Consider the following 14,609-nt stretch of genomic DNA (forward strand, 5'->3'; position numbering starts at 1 on the left):
CTTGCTTCATGGCATCTTGGCACAGCTTGAATCCAGGACCTACCAGTGAAACGACCAGGTTGTAATCAACCTGAAAAGAACTATCCTGATTACAAAACAAGTGCTTAATTTGGTTTTTCCTATCATGATTACCTACAATTAGGCAAGAATAACTCAGCAACAATGTCCAATTATCACCTTACTGATTACCCTTTGTCTATTGTAGTATAAAGATAGGCTTCATTAGCTTGAGATTTATCTTGAGATAATATGCCAGTCCATAGTCAAAATTTGTCCCAATCGAATCAACATGGTGCCCATGCTCCAAACTTCTGGGATGATATCCCGATTGATCGTCGTTGAGCGAGTGAAGATGGATGACACAAGTTTCAAGATAACTGCTCTATCCCAATCAGATATTGTCTTGAGCCAGCAAAGCCTGACTCATCCTTATCAAGTTTGAATATACATCTTATGCATTGAATGCATGATTTGTGAAGCCAATCTCTGTACAAGACGAAAAGCTGGACATGAGAAGACAAAGAATTGACTAACATGAAAGCCTTAAAAAACATATCGAATACTCACAATCTCCATTTACGGTTTTTCTTGTGATTTCTGCCAGAATGACTAGTGTTCTGTACATCCTCATCATCCTCCATCATATCGAGGATATCCATATCCATGATGACTGACACTAATGGTCAGTGTCCAGCGGGCACTCTTTTAAAGGGACTTGGGATGAATATTGTATATATTCTGATATAAATGCTGCACGGGTCACATCGTCCACATGCTGATGGTCAGCTGGTCAAAGATATTTGAGTGTTTGAAAGCCATTGGCATGTCTATGAGGTCGTGAAGATAGTTGGTGAAGCGAAGGCTGCTATGGCAGCAACATAGGCTGAGCAGACTGTCAAGTTTCAATCAACAGCTCCTGAAGCATAATATTCCCTGTTCAGGTGAGGGTGCGATGAGAGAATGGAACCGGATCAAGATGGAGATCACACCAAGCTTCACAATAATGAGACTACAAATGCGTCCAGTCAATGGTTGCAGACGTCTGTGCGACCCTCTCTGGAGGATCTCAGCCCCAATGGAATATTGCTCTCAGTAGAAATTAAACTAATCAAATGTGATTTTGGTGCTGATCATGAGCAAACATTGGAAGCTTTACTCTTGGTGTCAAGCAGCTATGTAAATTATGAAGAAATGATGAATTTTAGAAATGCCAGTAGTATTTGTGGAAGAAGCTAAACATTGTATAGCCAACTAGTATTGGCATCAAATCAATATGCAACTATTACTTGTCATATGAATGGACTTATTTGGCCAAGTTCACCCATTCTCTGGATTTCTTTGTCCAACGCTAAGTCAAAGTAAGATTTAAAAATATCAAATTCCAATGTCGAACTTGTAGAAAATCACTGGAACTTTGGGGGGGGGGAATGTGTTGCTCCTTGCACCTCTAAGTTCACTGAGTCTTAGAAAGGAAAGAAAAAGTGTATCACATCAAAGATGATGATATTCCTTCAAAGGTCTCCTGAAGATTGCACAAGGATGGCAAAGCAGAATTCAAAGTATTCCCAACTCCTGGCCTGACACAATGCTGCCGCACCTTGTTTTGGCTCTACTGTATATACTAGCTGCACTGGCAGCAGTGTGCCATTTGGCATGTCCTCTTAATGAAGATAAGTAACAAACTCTGCAACACCATTTGGATGCTACAAAATTAATGAGTTACTTATTGGAGACAGAAGTAAACTAACTGGATAATCCACTACAAGTATGATAAGCACTTCTGTTTAAAGACCCAGAATATGACAGTTGAACAAAGGTCATTTAGCTTCTACCAAGCCTCTCTCTCTCTCAATCTTTCTCTCTCTCTCTCTCCTTTTCTGCTCCTCCCAGAAATATCAATTTGATAAATCGGGTTAATAGTCAGCATGTAAATGGATGCGCTCAAAAAGCTAATCAGCAATAGCATGAAATATCAGAGTACTCTGATTAAATATTAATCTGCAATGATGCTAAAACCGTGCATATGGTCATTTTTAATGCGTGCCTTGGCACCCGACAACTTAACTGCGGGACATTGCACTGCATGACATCATCACGACAAAAATATTTGTTATGTCAGTCCTTTTTAACCTTGTCAATATAAAGTATGAAGTAATTTAGTATGAAGCATTGCTTGTTATTGTGTGTTTGTTTGTCAATACATATCGCTCATGTACAGCAATAGTACGATAAGGGCATTTGAACAAGACAGAACCAACCCTCAATACAATGACATTACCTGTGGGACCATGTGTGCTCAAAAATATGAGTGATTTCAGGTCTTATCCAGCTGTGTAAAGAGTCGATTTGCTTAAGGAGAACATGGAACATTGAATGATCGCTTAAGACAAATTACACTATAGAGCATTTTTACTTGAAAATAATTACAATGTTGCCAGTCCAAATGAGTTATAGTCTGATAAGAAATAGTAAAATATTACGACTTCAGCGGTATGATTTTGATCACAATCGGTTCCGCTTATTTTTGAGGAAACAGTTCTTGAATGGTCAATATGAATATGCAAATGGCAAAGTGAACATGTCATCCCCTCCCAACTTGCCATATAGTTTGTACATAGAATTTTGAAATATCCAGTTTATCATTCAAACGCAATTATGCCCAAGGCTCAAATCCTGATATACATCTATCTGATCACTATTCTGAAGTCATTTAACCAGGAATGAAATCATGTTTCAGACTTCAATGACAGAAACATTGAATTTTCATCATTTTTTGTACATGATCAATGGAAAATTATGAGGGTATGACATGGTCAACTCACTCATTTGCATATTCATATCGATTGTACAAGAACTGTTTTGCAGAACTCAACAAAACTTCAAAATTTCATAACTTCTTTATTTTTCATGCGATTTCTGTCAAATTTTTACCATTGAACTCGTAAGATATTATTATTCTTTATCAGACTAACTTATTTTTGGACTGGTTTTCCCCTTTAAATCCAGTGGGTTTTTTTTTTTAAAGATTGTATGTGTACTATCAGCTGCCATTTATGCAAAAAAATACAACAACAACAACATTTCGATTTACTACAGTAAGGAAATCACAAAATTCTGCACATCCCCCCTCCCCCCCCCCCCAAAAAAAATGAATTAAAAAATGGATAGAGCCTGTATAACCTGGTGATTTCTTTTCTTTTTTTATGTGTAGCATTGCTATTTTAGTTTGGCACCTCTGGAGTGAAGGCACACTAGATGAACAGCTCAATAGTCAGATGTGATTGGTCCAATAGCCCCGAAAACTATATATTCAGTTTATTAACATTGTTGAAATATCTATTTCAAACATTTTTTCTCATTAGAATCTTTACTTTGGAAAAAAAAATGTAAGTACTTCCTTATAAATTTGAACCAAGTCAGCTGGAGTGTTTATCATGCGCATATCACATCAATCAATCAAACTCGCTCCGGATATTTCATTGAGCGCAGTTCTGTGAAAGATTGCTTTTCTACCTACATTTTCATGGTTCTTAATGATAAATTTGGCTCACAATCACAGATATAGATCGAGCTACCTTATAGCAAAAATGCACCACCATATCATGCTATAGACTAAGGACTATAGGCCTAAACATTACCTCACTAAAACCTGGAAATCAGATTTGAAGCTTCATGCAAGTTTGATTTGCCATGAGTCAAAGTGGGCCAGAGTGCAATCACAATGCAAATGCTATACGAGGCATCCCTTAAGGCCCTTCCTTCTGAGAAGTCACTGTCACTCATTATTACATCACACTGTCCCCCCAGTCCCTTTCTGATGTCCTTGTTCATATTACTACAAGCAGACATTTTCGGTGCTCCAAATTCTCCACTGTCACACAAAGGGACGATACCTAGGATACATATAAAACGAGGAATGTTCGCCTGCATTCTAAGTTTGCAAATTTTGCGGGAGCCGAGTTTTGCGAAATTGAAATGCAAGCTTAAGATCTTGTCTACACTATATCCATTGAATGTTAGAGGCAACTCATATAAAATTTCATGCTGCAAAAAAGGCCATCGGCTCCCATTTGCAAAAATTTCATGCTGCTTCAGCCCCGGTCACACAGCACTCCACGTCTAAATCACGCACAAAAAGTTATGAAAATCTGGTGGACGTGGTCGTAAGTGGTAATTTTTTGGTCAATTTTGGTTTGGCCGTGCTTTGTACGGGGTATGACCGTTGGCGGCTGTTCCACTGCTTAAGCGCTGCCTAAGCACGGCTAACCACATCCAGCCACGTGTGTGTACGCGGAAAAATCCATTTGTCAGTGATAAGCCGCTAAACACACGCTATTTTCCGTGATACCAACGCGTAACACACGTCAGATGACCGTGCTCAGCCCGTGACAGATGGCTAAACTTTCACGTCTTACCGCGTCTCCCCAAGTTTTAATCACTGCCGGAACACGGATTATCACGTGTGTTTCACGTGTGTTTCATGTCTTTACCATGTGTGCCGTCCGTGGTTGTCCGCAGAATAAAATTTTGAGCAGTTAAAAACTTTTTACCACGTCCGACACCATTCCAATTTTTCCCCGCGTCCTGCCACGTCTATAAATCGACCGTAGCTTGTCTTAACCTCGACATCAATGCGAAAAACATCGTCTGCTTCACGTGAAACCGCTTTTTGACATGTTTTGGCCGTGATTAAGCCGTAAAGCGCTGTGTGACCGGCGTTTGAAATATTGTTTTACAGCATCAGCTTACTATTCACATTTCTGTAATAACATTTTTGTAATAATGGAGGCAATGTCGGTAACACTGTAACAAAGGTGCAGAGACTATGTGCAACCACCGAAATCAAACCACTCATGCTGCAGAAAGGGGCAGTTATATGCACTTCTTACGTTTGCAACTTTGTTTCATCAGTATAAAAATGTTACATCTCAGCCCATGATCAACTTTCAAAACTACGTGCAAGCGTGTAAAAAAAAAACTGTTCAATTTAAATCTCATCTCCATGTGGGTTTCATTTTATAAAGCAGCTTACAGTTCATTGTGATACACAACCACTGCAGTCTCCACAGTACAGCAGGGGCCTGTCTTACAAAGACTTGTGATAGAAATCAATCACAAGTTTTTTGAGAGCTGCGATGCAAGTTACAATTGATTTGGGGACTTGTGATTGATTTGAAGGCTTTATAAGACGGGGCCCAGGTTGGTGGTAAGCAATATGAAGAAAGAAAAAATAATAACCACAGGTTTCATTCAGATTTGGGTTCCGTTCACCACTGCAGTCTCCACACTATAGCAGGTTGGTAAAAAAAAACAATACGAACAATTTTTTTAAAGGACTTTGATTCAGATTTGGGTTCCATTAAGTTTTGTTTTTGTGAATATCAATGGGCCTAATTTGCCAAACCAGCAATATGTGTGCCTTGAAACCCTTGGACAAATAACCTTTACCCCTTCAGCTTCAGTCACATTATCACATACAGCATTGTTCATAATCTGAGAACTCTGTTGACAGTATACACCAAAGTTGGCCTTTAGCAAGGTCACTAAACTCTAGGTCTGCGCATTCACACAAGAGAATCATCAGTCTAAGGATATGGCAATGCATTAAAAAAAGTGTTGTTTACACACATGTGAGGCACATTATTTTGCGAGTTTCAACAAGAAAATATCAACATATAAGGTCCATTTTTGCAGATCATGACAGTTCAGGATTTTTTTTTTTTTTTTTTGTCCTTACAGAAGAATTATCAGTTTCTGCAGTGTACTGCAAATTCAATTCTTTATACCAATATATTCTATGCATGCATGTAAACCAAACAAACTTCCAGAAATTGATAGTACAATTGATCTGAATTTAAAAGTATCTTCTTCTTCTTCTTCTTCTTCTTCTTCTTCTTCTTCTTCTTCTTCTTCTTCTTCTTCTTCATCTTCTTTTTCTCTCTCTTCTTCTCCTTCTTCTTCTTCTTCTTCTTCTTCTTTTTTTTTTTTTTTTTTTTTGGGGGGGGGGGGGGGTGAATAGACCATCTGTTATTTAGTCTGGACTTACATGTCTTAATCCCTCTACGATGTTGTGTGGAGCAAAGGGCATTCATTTACATGTTTGTTGAATGCCGAGTTCAGTAAGCTTGCATGCTATAAACATGAGTATTGCCACCACCTTTACATCAAGACAATGCTCTACAGTGCAGTACCTGATTCACTCTAGATAGTTACGAGAATATAATTCTGCCCTTTCCTGTTCTATTACAGGGATATTACTGATACAATATCTTTTGAATAAAAGCAATGAAACAAAAGCAATTTCAAAGAGCAAAGTATAGACATCTATGCAAATTTTAGTTCACATCATAGCGGCAAATAATGGCACTGCTATGACAGTTCTGTTGTTTGTTGGTCTTCCAAATATGTCAGTCTGCTAAAACCTCAAAATAGTGATCCTGTTTATATTTGCGTGATGTTACTTGACTTGCTTTTGTGGCTGCTTAGCAAACTGTGATTACAGGAACAAACAAGTCGATGGGTTGATAATGCAGTGTATCATCACTGTGTGACCGGGAAAGAGATATATCGCTATCATATCTCCAACTTCTGCCGCTGAAATGATAATGTCAACAACAAGAGGTGCGTGCACGAGATAGGGCGTCTACCCTCTCACCTCGAAAGCTGCACAGCCAAACTTTGTATGCCACTTGGTAGATAGAGAGGTGAACAGCCTTGCCAAGTCATAGTTTTGCCACGCAACACCACATTTCAAGATTTCAAGAGAAATGATTAGATATTTCTCTTTCCATTTGAATGAGAAAGCACATTGGGGAGAAGGAGGAAGGGTAGGTAGGCAGGTGATTAAAACAGGGTGGGAGAACTCATATTGTTGTCTTTCAAAATAAGTATACTGAGTTTGTAATTTGTCATCTTGATATTAAAAAAAAAATATGTACATAACATGTATAAAGTATAAATTTCTATTCTTCACCAAGAATATCATTTGTATTCAATTTCATTTGCATGGCATGTCATAATACATGATACAGTCAAATTTCCTTGTAAAAAAAAAGGATCTAATTTCAAGCATTGATGACTCCTTTCACTTTGGAGTCATTTGATTTATTTTGGCTGGAATTCAAAGTCCCTAGCTAGTACTAATAGTGAGGCACAATAAATGATTTCTCAGCAGTTTTCATAAAAGGCCATCTAACATGGTGACATTCTCCTGACTTTGTGAGTCATGGTTCTATTCACAAGACTGAAACTTGTTCCACTACTGATTTGTCATCTATAGGTTGATGTTTTTCCCACGCACACAAGGTACCTTTTCCAAGCAGTCTGCTTCTTTTTTTTTCCACAGGTATGTACAGGAAAATATACAGTGTAGGAAAAGGTCACTGGATAACACACACACACACACACACACACACACACACACACACACACACACACATTTACATGCAAAAAGAAACATTATAGTACATACATTGTATATAACAGAACAACACTACAAACAATTGAAGAAAAAAAATCATTTCTTTGGTTTTTGTTTTAGAATGCTTGATCTGCCTTTGCCTTGATGGTATAGACAACTGTGGTTGAAATCTTGCAACTTTAGTAAGAATCAAATAAAGATATAGATACATACATACATACACAGATACACAGATAGATAGATAGATAGATAGATAGATAGATAGATAGATAAATAGGCAAAAAGATAAATTAATTGATAGACAAAAAGAACATACTGAGTTTAAAAATGAATCTAAAAACTGACATATCATGACTAGAAAAAAAAGTGACAATATTTGCCCCTAGCTAGAGTTGTTTCCTCTAAAACTCCTCAAATGAGAGTATGAACTGGACCTTGGAGATGACATCAATCAACAGAATGCAGCCATTTCTATGTTGAGCATAGATACACCTTCTGTGAGCATAATATGTGACCGTGCACCTCAAAACGAACAAAAAGTCGCACACACTGATTTTGCGTGAGGACTGAAAATAAGTGAAATGGGTCAACCTAGCCGAACTCGACTTTTTCATATTTTCTGAAAGAACAGGTCTTCTTTTACATTATGCTAAAATTTGGTATCATAAAACGGGCAGAAAAGTGTGTTTTTTAGAAGTTTATCTCGAACATTTTTGGTAGAATGGTGTGATTAGGTGTGTCTTTAGAATCCCTTTTTCATTTCTGAAAAACCTTGTCCACACTCTTCACTTTCAACTCTAATAACTTTTAAAAAGATAGTGCTAATGCTTTGAAAGTTGGCATTAATTACAGACAGAATGTGTTAATGAGGCATGTTTAATTTCAGTTTAATCTGATAATCCCTTCATTGTTGTTACTCTGGTGGTTTACTTCCTGTTTTTTGTTCCATTCATCGCCCAGCCAGCACGGTTTGGTAAAGATTAAGTGCTTGAATAGACACTGTACTTCGGAGCATCTTTTCTCAGTTCACACTTTTCCTGAGTTTGTGCTATCTTTCCAATATTTAGATAGGTTGGGAGAGTCCATTTGATTTGAGTTATACATCATTTTAAAGCTTAAAGTCTGCTCTTTCAGAATATGGTCTTAACTAAAAATTCATGTTTGGCGACTTTTTGTTTGTTTTGAGGTGCAGGGTCACATATGATGTTTGGGGCTGTAGCAAGTTAAGAGGACAATGCTGAAAAGGCTCCCATCACTTTACAAAGGGAGGTGATTTGACTCAGTTGTGAGCGCGTATGCCTCCAAATCCAAATGGCACGGGTTTGTTTCCCGAATCTAGTTGAGCAATGTGTGTCATTATACCATCCCCTCTGGCAATGCAGATAAAACACTTGGTCCCTTGCTTGTTGGAAAGGACATCAAATGGAGGTTCTATGTGTGAGTTATTCATGACTCACGCATGTAAAAGAACCCACTTCATTCATTCATCACAAAGAGCAGGGTGCTAGCCAAATGATGAGGTCCACCTACCTACCCACACAAGAAAGATGGGCGAATGACGGCAACCCCTCATGGTTCACCCTAGGTGACTAGCAATAGTCAGCAAAGTGTATCAACCAGGTACATTGTACGATATAGAGAAGAAGATTCTACAAAGATCCTGCAGAATATCGAGGTCATTAGTGAGAGCATCAGCAGGTGCAATCACATTGGACTTACCATGGTCATAACCCTTCCTCCCACAATTCTACAAGAGCCTCCAATGCCCCCAAACAGGATTATTTTTGCAGGTGGACAGAGAATTACATACACGTTGGTAATCCACCTGTGCAAATACAAAGTACTCAAAAAGTGCATGTATCCCCTTTCCACGGTCAACTACACGTGCCATCAAACAATGCAAAATATTTAATCAGGCGCGAGATATGAATAGAGCGTGTGCTGATGGGTCCACAAACTCCTTTGTTTTACACAAAAGAGGCACCTGAATGGAATCGGCATAAGTCAGAATCAACTGAGCTCAAATTTGGTGGCTATGTACATCTTCATACAAGTTTGATAGCAAAATAAGTGCACACTACATTGGAAAAAAAAGGCAAATAATACTGCAATACATGCAGTTTTCAAACAGAAAGAAAATAGATATCGATAGAAGAAACTCTAATCTTTATATTAGAGCCATTTTCCTAGGCAGCATGACACAAATAAACATAAATTTAGGCCACAAATGCAGGCACTCTCGTCTAAATTTTGGGAACCTGGTATACCAGATTCCTCAGTTGACGCTATGGTAACCTGGTATACCAGGTTCACGTAAGGAACGGGTTGAATACCGAGGTAATTTGTTATCACTGCTCTCATTGACAAAATATACCAAAGTAATTTCCTTGGTACCATTCTCATTCATAAAATACTGCAGTATTTCTGGTAAGCATTGCACATGGGCATATATCTCCAATGGGAATAGACACTATTAAAGTGTGTCAGGTCACATAAGAAATACACCAATGGAACAATGTATCTCATGACAAGATTCACACTCAAATCTCACAAACATGTTCTGTGATGTTTGAATTACCACCCAAATACCACAGTATTTCACGATTTTTTTTTTTAAGGTAATAGCATTCACACTATGAAATAATGCAGTATTTCACCCTCAATGTGAATGTATATAGTGATATCAATTCAAATCTTTTATTCTGCTGCTTTGCTGCAAGATCTCCAGGTTCTTTCAGATTTGTCATGAATATTGGATATGCCTTCTCAAAGACTTCCTCCTTTGTGTACGAATTTGCTGTTCCACACTGTACAGGGATGCACAAGAATTTCTCACCATCAACAACTAAGCACTAAATTCAGATACATAATCATTCTGTAAAGAGCAAAACTATAATGCCGTTTTGTTTTCACTTTTCATCTGCAGATAAGCCTGAATAAATGCTCCTGGTGGCGAAGACAGCAGGATTTACAGATCTGTGCATAGCTCTCAAAACATTTGTCACAATCTTGTGTAAATATCCCCAATGCAGTTGTATCAAGTCACAAGTTTCCTGAAGAATCTAAGTTGCAGGTGCATATCAAGATACAGAAATAGAGCACATCCAGCAAAGTCAATGCCTAGGTACGTTTTCTGCCTCGATGCACACTCTTGATATTGCCCTGCACGAGAGAAGAGTTTTTCCTAGTAGATTGAATTTGAATAGAATTATTCATGATCAAGAAGCTGCTGCTTCTAAAATGTCACTTTGTGCATTACATGGACTTCTTTGGAAATGAATTAGATGAGTTCCATCCCCTGGAAACACCTGCATGGCAGCGTGACAGCCAATTTTAAACATGTCTACAGAAAGTGATCGCGTACATTGAGTTGATACAAGTCCGTCTCCTCCCAATCTCCCCCATCAAAAAAAAAAAAGAATATCATATGGTATGTTACTTCTGAAAACATACCAACTTCCAGTGATCTTACTCATCACAGCTATAATAAATATTTACGTCCTTTTCCAAAGAGTTGAGTCATGGTTTAGCAATGGGCATAGAATGCACTAGTAAATGAAGCACAGGCGCTATATTGATCAGTGTAACCATGAATAACATGCAAGTAATATGTACACACATACAAACATACACACATATAAACAGATTCATACCAGAGCACTCGCTCAAGCTTTCGTAATATGAGGACCTGTGAGATGCACTTTTGTGCTGCTCTTCTATATTACTTGTTTGTTTTGTTACCTATCTATTTTTTCTAAACAACTGAGACTTCCTGTACATACAAGACATGTATTTCACTCGTAACTATTAGAAGACGAACATCATATCTTGGTAAAGCTGGTATAAGGTCGAGACACAGCATGTGTGGCACAGCCCAGCCAACTAGACATGGACCCAGAGTATGTTGTACAATTACCTATAAGACAGCTATCATTATTTACTGAGGATGGAGAGGGATGGCACTGAAGAAAGGGATGTTAATCCCTTGAGGACGAGTCCCGAGTATACTCGGGCAGGTGTCTATGGGAAATGCGTGTTGTAGCAAAATCAGTCCGTCCTCAATGGGTTAAGAGAATAAAGCACAGTGGGGAAAAAAAGTTGAAAAGGAGACAACCCATAAATAACAGACATACTACACTCCATCACTCTCTCTGAAGCCATATCTTGGTAAAGCCAGCAAAAGGTCAAGACACAGCATTTGTGGCACTGCAAAGCCAGCTAGAAAGAAATGGACCCTAAGCATGTTCCACCTATATTACGTCTTGCCATCTACTTTTTATTACACCTCAGGGTTCTAGTTAGTCCTCACCATCTCATCCCTGGGAGAGGAGAAATATTTCATGTGCTAAAACGGTAGAGAAAATGAGCATAGCCAAATCAGAAAACTTCGCACTTGCATTTAATTCTACAAATCACACTCATCTCACTGCCCAATAGAGTTTACACGTACCCTAATCAAAGACCCAGTTTGTAAGCTGTCTGCAGTGGGCACTCTTCCAGAATAACTTTTCTCCCTTCATTTTCATGACTAAAAGTTAAACTATCTATATATGCATGCAGATATTGACATACGTACAAAGGACCGAGTTGGAAGGTCCCATTTTCATGGCCCTTCATTTTATTCTCCTCTCTCAGCTCTCAAGAACCTCTTGGAAAAGAGCTATACCCAAGAAATTAAGCATTTCCTTTGAAGACTTGTTAACTGTACCACAATGAACTCTATACCACATCAAGCCCAGTATCATCTTCTACCTGGACCACCATCAGTATGCATGAAACAGTCAACCCATTTTCTATGCTTCCTGAATCAATGCTAATTGAGGCTTCTCCATGGCATCCAGCAGCTGTCACAGTTCGCCTAAGGCTCATCCAGTCCAGCAATATTTCATTTCATTGATAATAATTATGGATGGCTTGTCTTTAAATTTGGTATGAAAATATTCAAATTCATTGTATATTTTACAGCGAAATCTATCCAGCGAGTGTATAACTGAATTTTCATATATTGATCTATGAGTGTTTTTTTGCAAATCTGAGTGCCATGAACACTTTATAAGGGCAAGCCTCTCATAAATGATGAAATTTCTCTCTGACTGATGGATGCAGTATGCATATACTCAGCATTTCAAAAAAAGCTTCACAAAAACCTCTTTTGTCTGAATGGCTGGTTGCCATGGAAATTCAGAATCTTTGTGGTGGGAGAAAAAGAGCAATTTAATGCAAAATCAAATCCCATCAATTAGTCACAAATGGCACAAACCTTCCGTTGACCGGGAAACAAGCAGCCGACAGATCGGGAGAAAGTTCCTCCAGGCTGAAGGCGGTCGGCAGTCCTGAATTGTTGATGGCAGAGGAGATGGTGAAGCACGCCATGTCGGGGGATGTCGTCGCAAAGTCCAAGAGCACATCATGGAGGTCATTGACCAGCACAACCTCCTCATCCTCATCTTCGTCGCCTGTCTCGTGAGGGCGTGGCAGCTGGCTGTCGTCCGAGGCAGGGAGGGATAGGTGCGGGAGGGATCGGGGAGAGGAGATGTCCAAATCTGGAATGGCCGTGTGATCGATCATGGCTTTCAAAGTCTCACATTGTATCATCACTGATAGCACCACCAGCTCAGTACTAAATCATTGCTGTCAACCCTAATCTTCAAACAATTCACGCGGCTTCCACCATCCAGGAAAAGCTGTTAATGTTTGAATTCTGACAGAATGAGTCTTCTTACTTTTTCAAACAATTTAGCACTCACTTAAAATTCTGCACTTTTTGTCCAAGTAAGTTGATCTTCAATTCTGCTGACTCAAGATTGTAATCTGTTATAAACATGCCCGTTTGCTTTGTTATGACTCACATAAAACTCAGCACATACAGCTAGAGTCACAGTTCACAGTGATAAGGTACATGACGTCGCTTCCAAAGCAAATGTTACCCTCAGAAGCACATCTGTTCAACAATGACCTAACAGCTGCCTGAGCGCCGCCCTCCTGGGTGTGACCAATTCACTGCAACGAGTAAATATAGAACATGACCTGATCCACAACAGAACACTGGGGTGCAAGATCAGAGTATCTACGTTAATAATCCCGCAGTCCAAGCAGTAACAGCCTCACTCTCGTTCTGGAAATGTATCATTTGATCACAGAATTTTTCAACAGAGATCAAATTAGTTCTTACCACTTTGAGCAGAGACACCTGTGATATGAATTATTTTTTGTTATCCTTCGGGGTTTCCACATTAATTAAAGCGTCCTCATTATTCATGACGTATTCAAAGATGTCATCAGAACCATGGAGTTGCGAGAAACGTTCCTTTTCCTCAGATACACATTCAAGCTTTCCTTCCAGTCAGAGCTGGCATGTAGTCCCGCTGTATGTGCTTCTGAGTAGTGGCAATTTGGTGTGGTGATCGAGCACTGAAAAAGTCCCTTCTACCGCAAATGTACATAAATTGCTCGGCCGAGTCCAGACACTTCCTCTCCATGAACAGTGTAGGTTGGGAAACATTCGAGACCTTGCTTGCTGGTTTAACCCGCCACTTGCCAGCAGTCAATGATTTGTAGGAGTCGAGCGACGTAAACGGCCTAATGCAATACTTCCCTGCTTTCCTGCCTGCAGAGAGCCAGCGCTGTGCCTCAACCTGACGCTGTCTCATTGGGGTCTCTCTTCCTGCCAATATTAGTCAGCTACTGAAAGTGAATTTCAGCGAGGGCGACATCTAAAACTGCACTGTCCTTTAAACAACGTTTTTCCCGTAACATTTCAACACAATAGTATTGTTTCAAAGCCCTGCGATTAACCCATAAAAGGTGAAAGATGCTATTTTACTCTGTTGCTTTCCTCTTTTCAATCTTTTCTTCCTTTTATTTCTCTATACAGCGGTACATGCACACCAACAAAGTCAAGGCAGGAAACATAAATTATTCTTGACAAATTTCACGCCGTGTTGTAATTCTCAGAGTGTAATGCATAAAGTTCTTAAACAATGCCGGCACGAATATGTGGTCCTTGTCATCTTTTATCGATGGTGTGCAGGGTATAAGTTCGACACAAAAGAAAGTAAAACCAGACCCAATAATCCAACAATCACCAGTTGATCTTAAGCTCATTCCTTTCCAGTTTCCTTGTTTCTTTGCAGTATACGGAGATACTCAGTGACATTGATGACTAGTGCATGATCACTTCACTCGGCAG

General features: G+C 39.1%; 2 protein-coding genes across 2 annotated transcripts in view; both read right to left on the reverse strand.

The window, feature by feature from the left end:
• Positions 1-14,609, reverse strand: part of LOC139739393 (uncharacterized) — a 103,414-nt gene that overhangs the window by 47,354 nt on the left and 41,451 nt on the right. The window lies entirely within an intron of this gene.
• LOC139739349 (uncharacterized) lies at positions 12,514-14,427 on the reverse strand. Its single transcript, XM_071649966.1, has one exon. The coding sequence runs from the start codon at positions 13,013-13,015 to the stop codon at positions 12,656-12,658; it is 360 nt and encodes a 119-aa protein (XP_071506067.1). The 5' UTR covers positions 13,016-14,427; the 3' UTR covers positions 12,514-12,655.

The sequence above is a fragment of the Diadema antillarum genome, unplaced genomic scaffold (assembly GCF_040938485.1).
Source record: "Diadema antillarum isolate AM-2024a unplaced genomic scaffold, OU_Dant_1.0 seq00000798_RagTag, whole genome shotgun sequence".
Lineage (NCBI taxonomy): Eukaryota > Metazoa > Echinodermata > Echinoidea > Diadematoida > Diadematidae > Diadema > Diadema antillarum.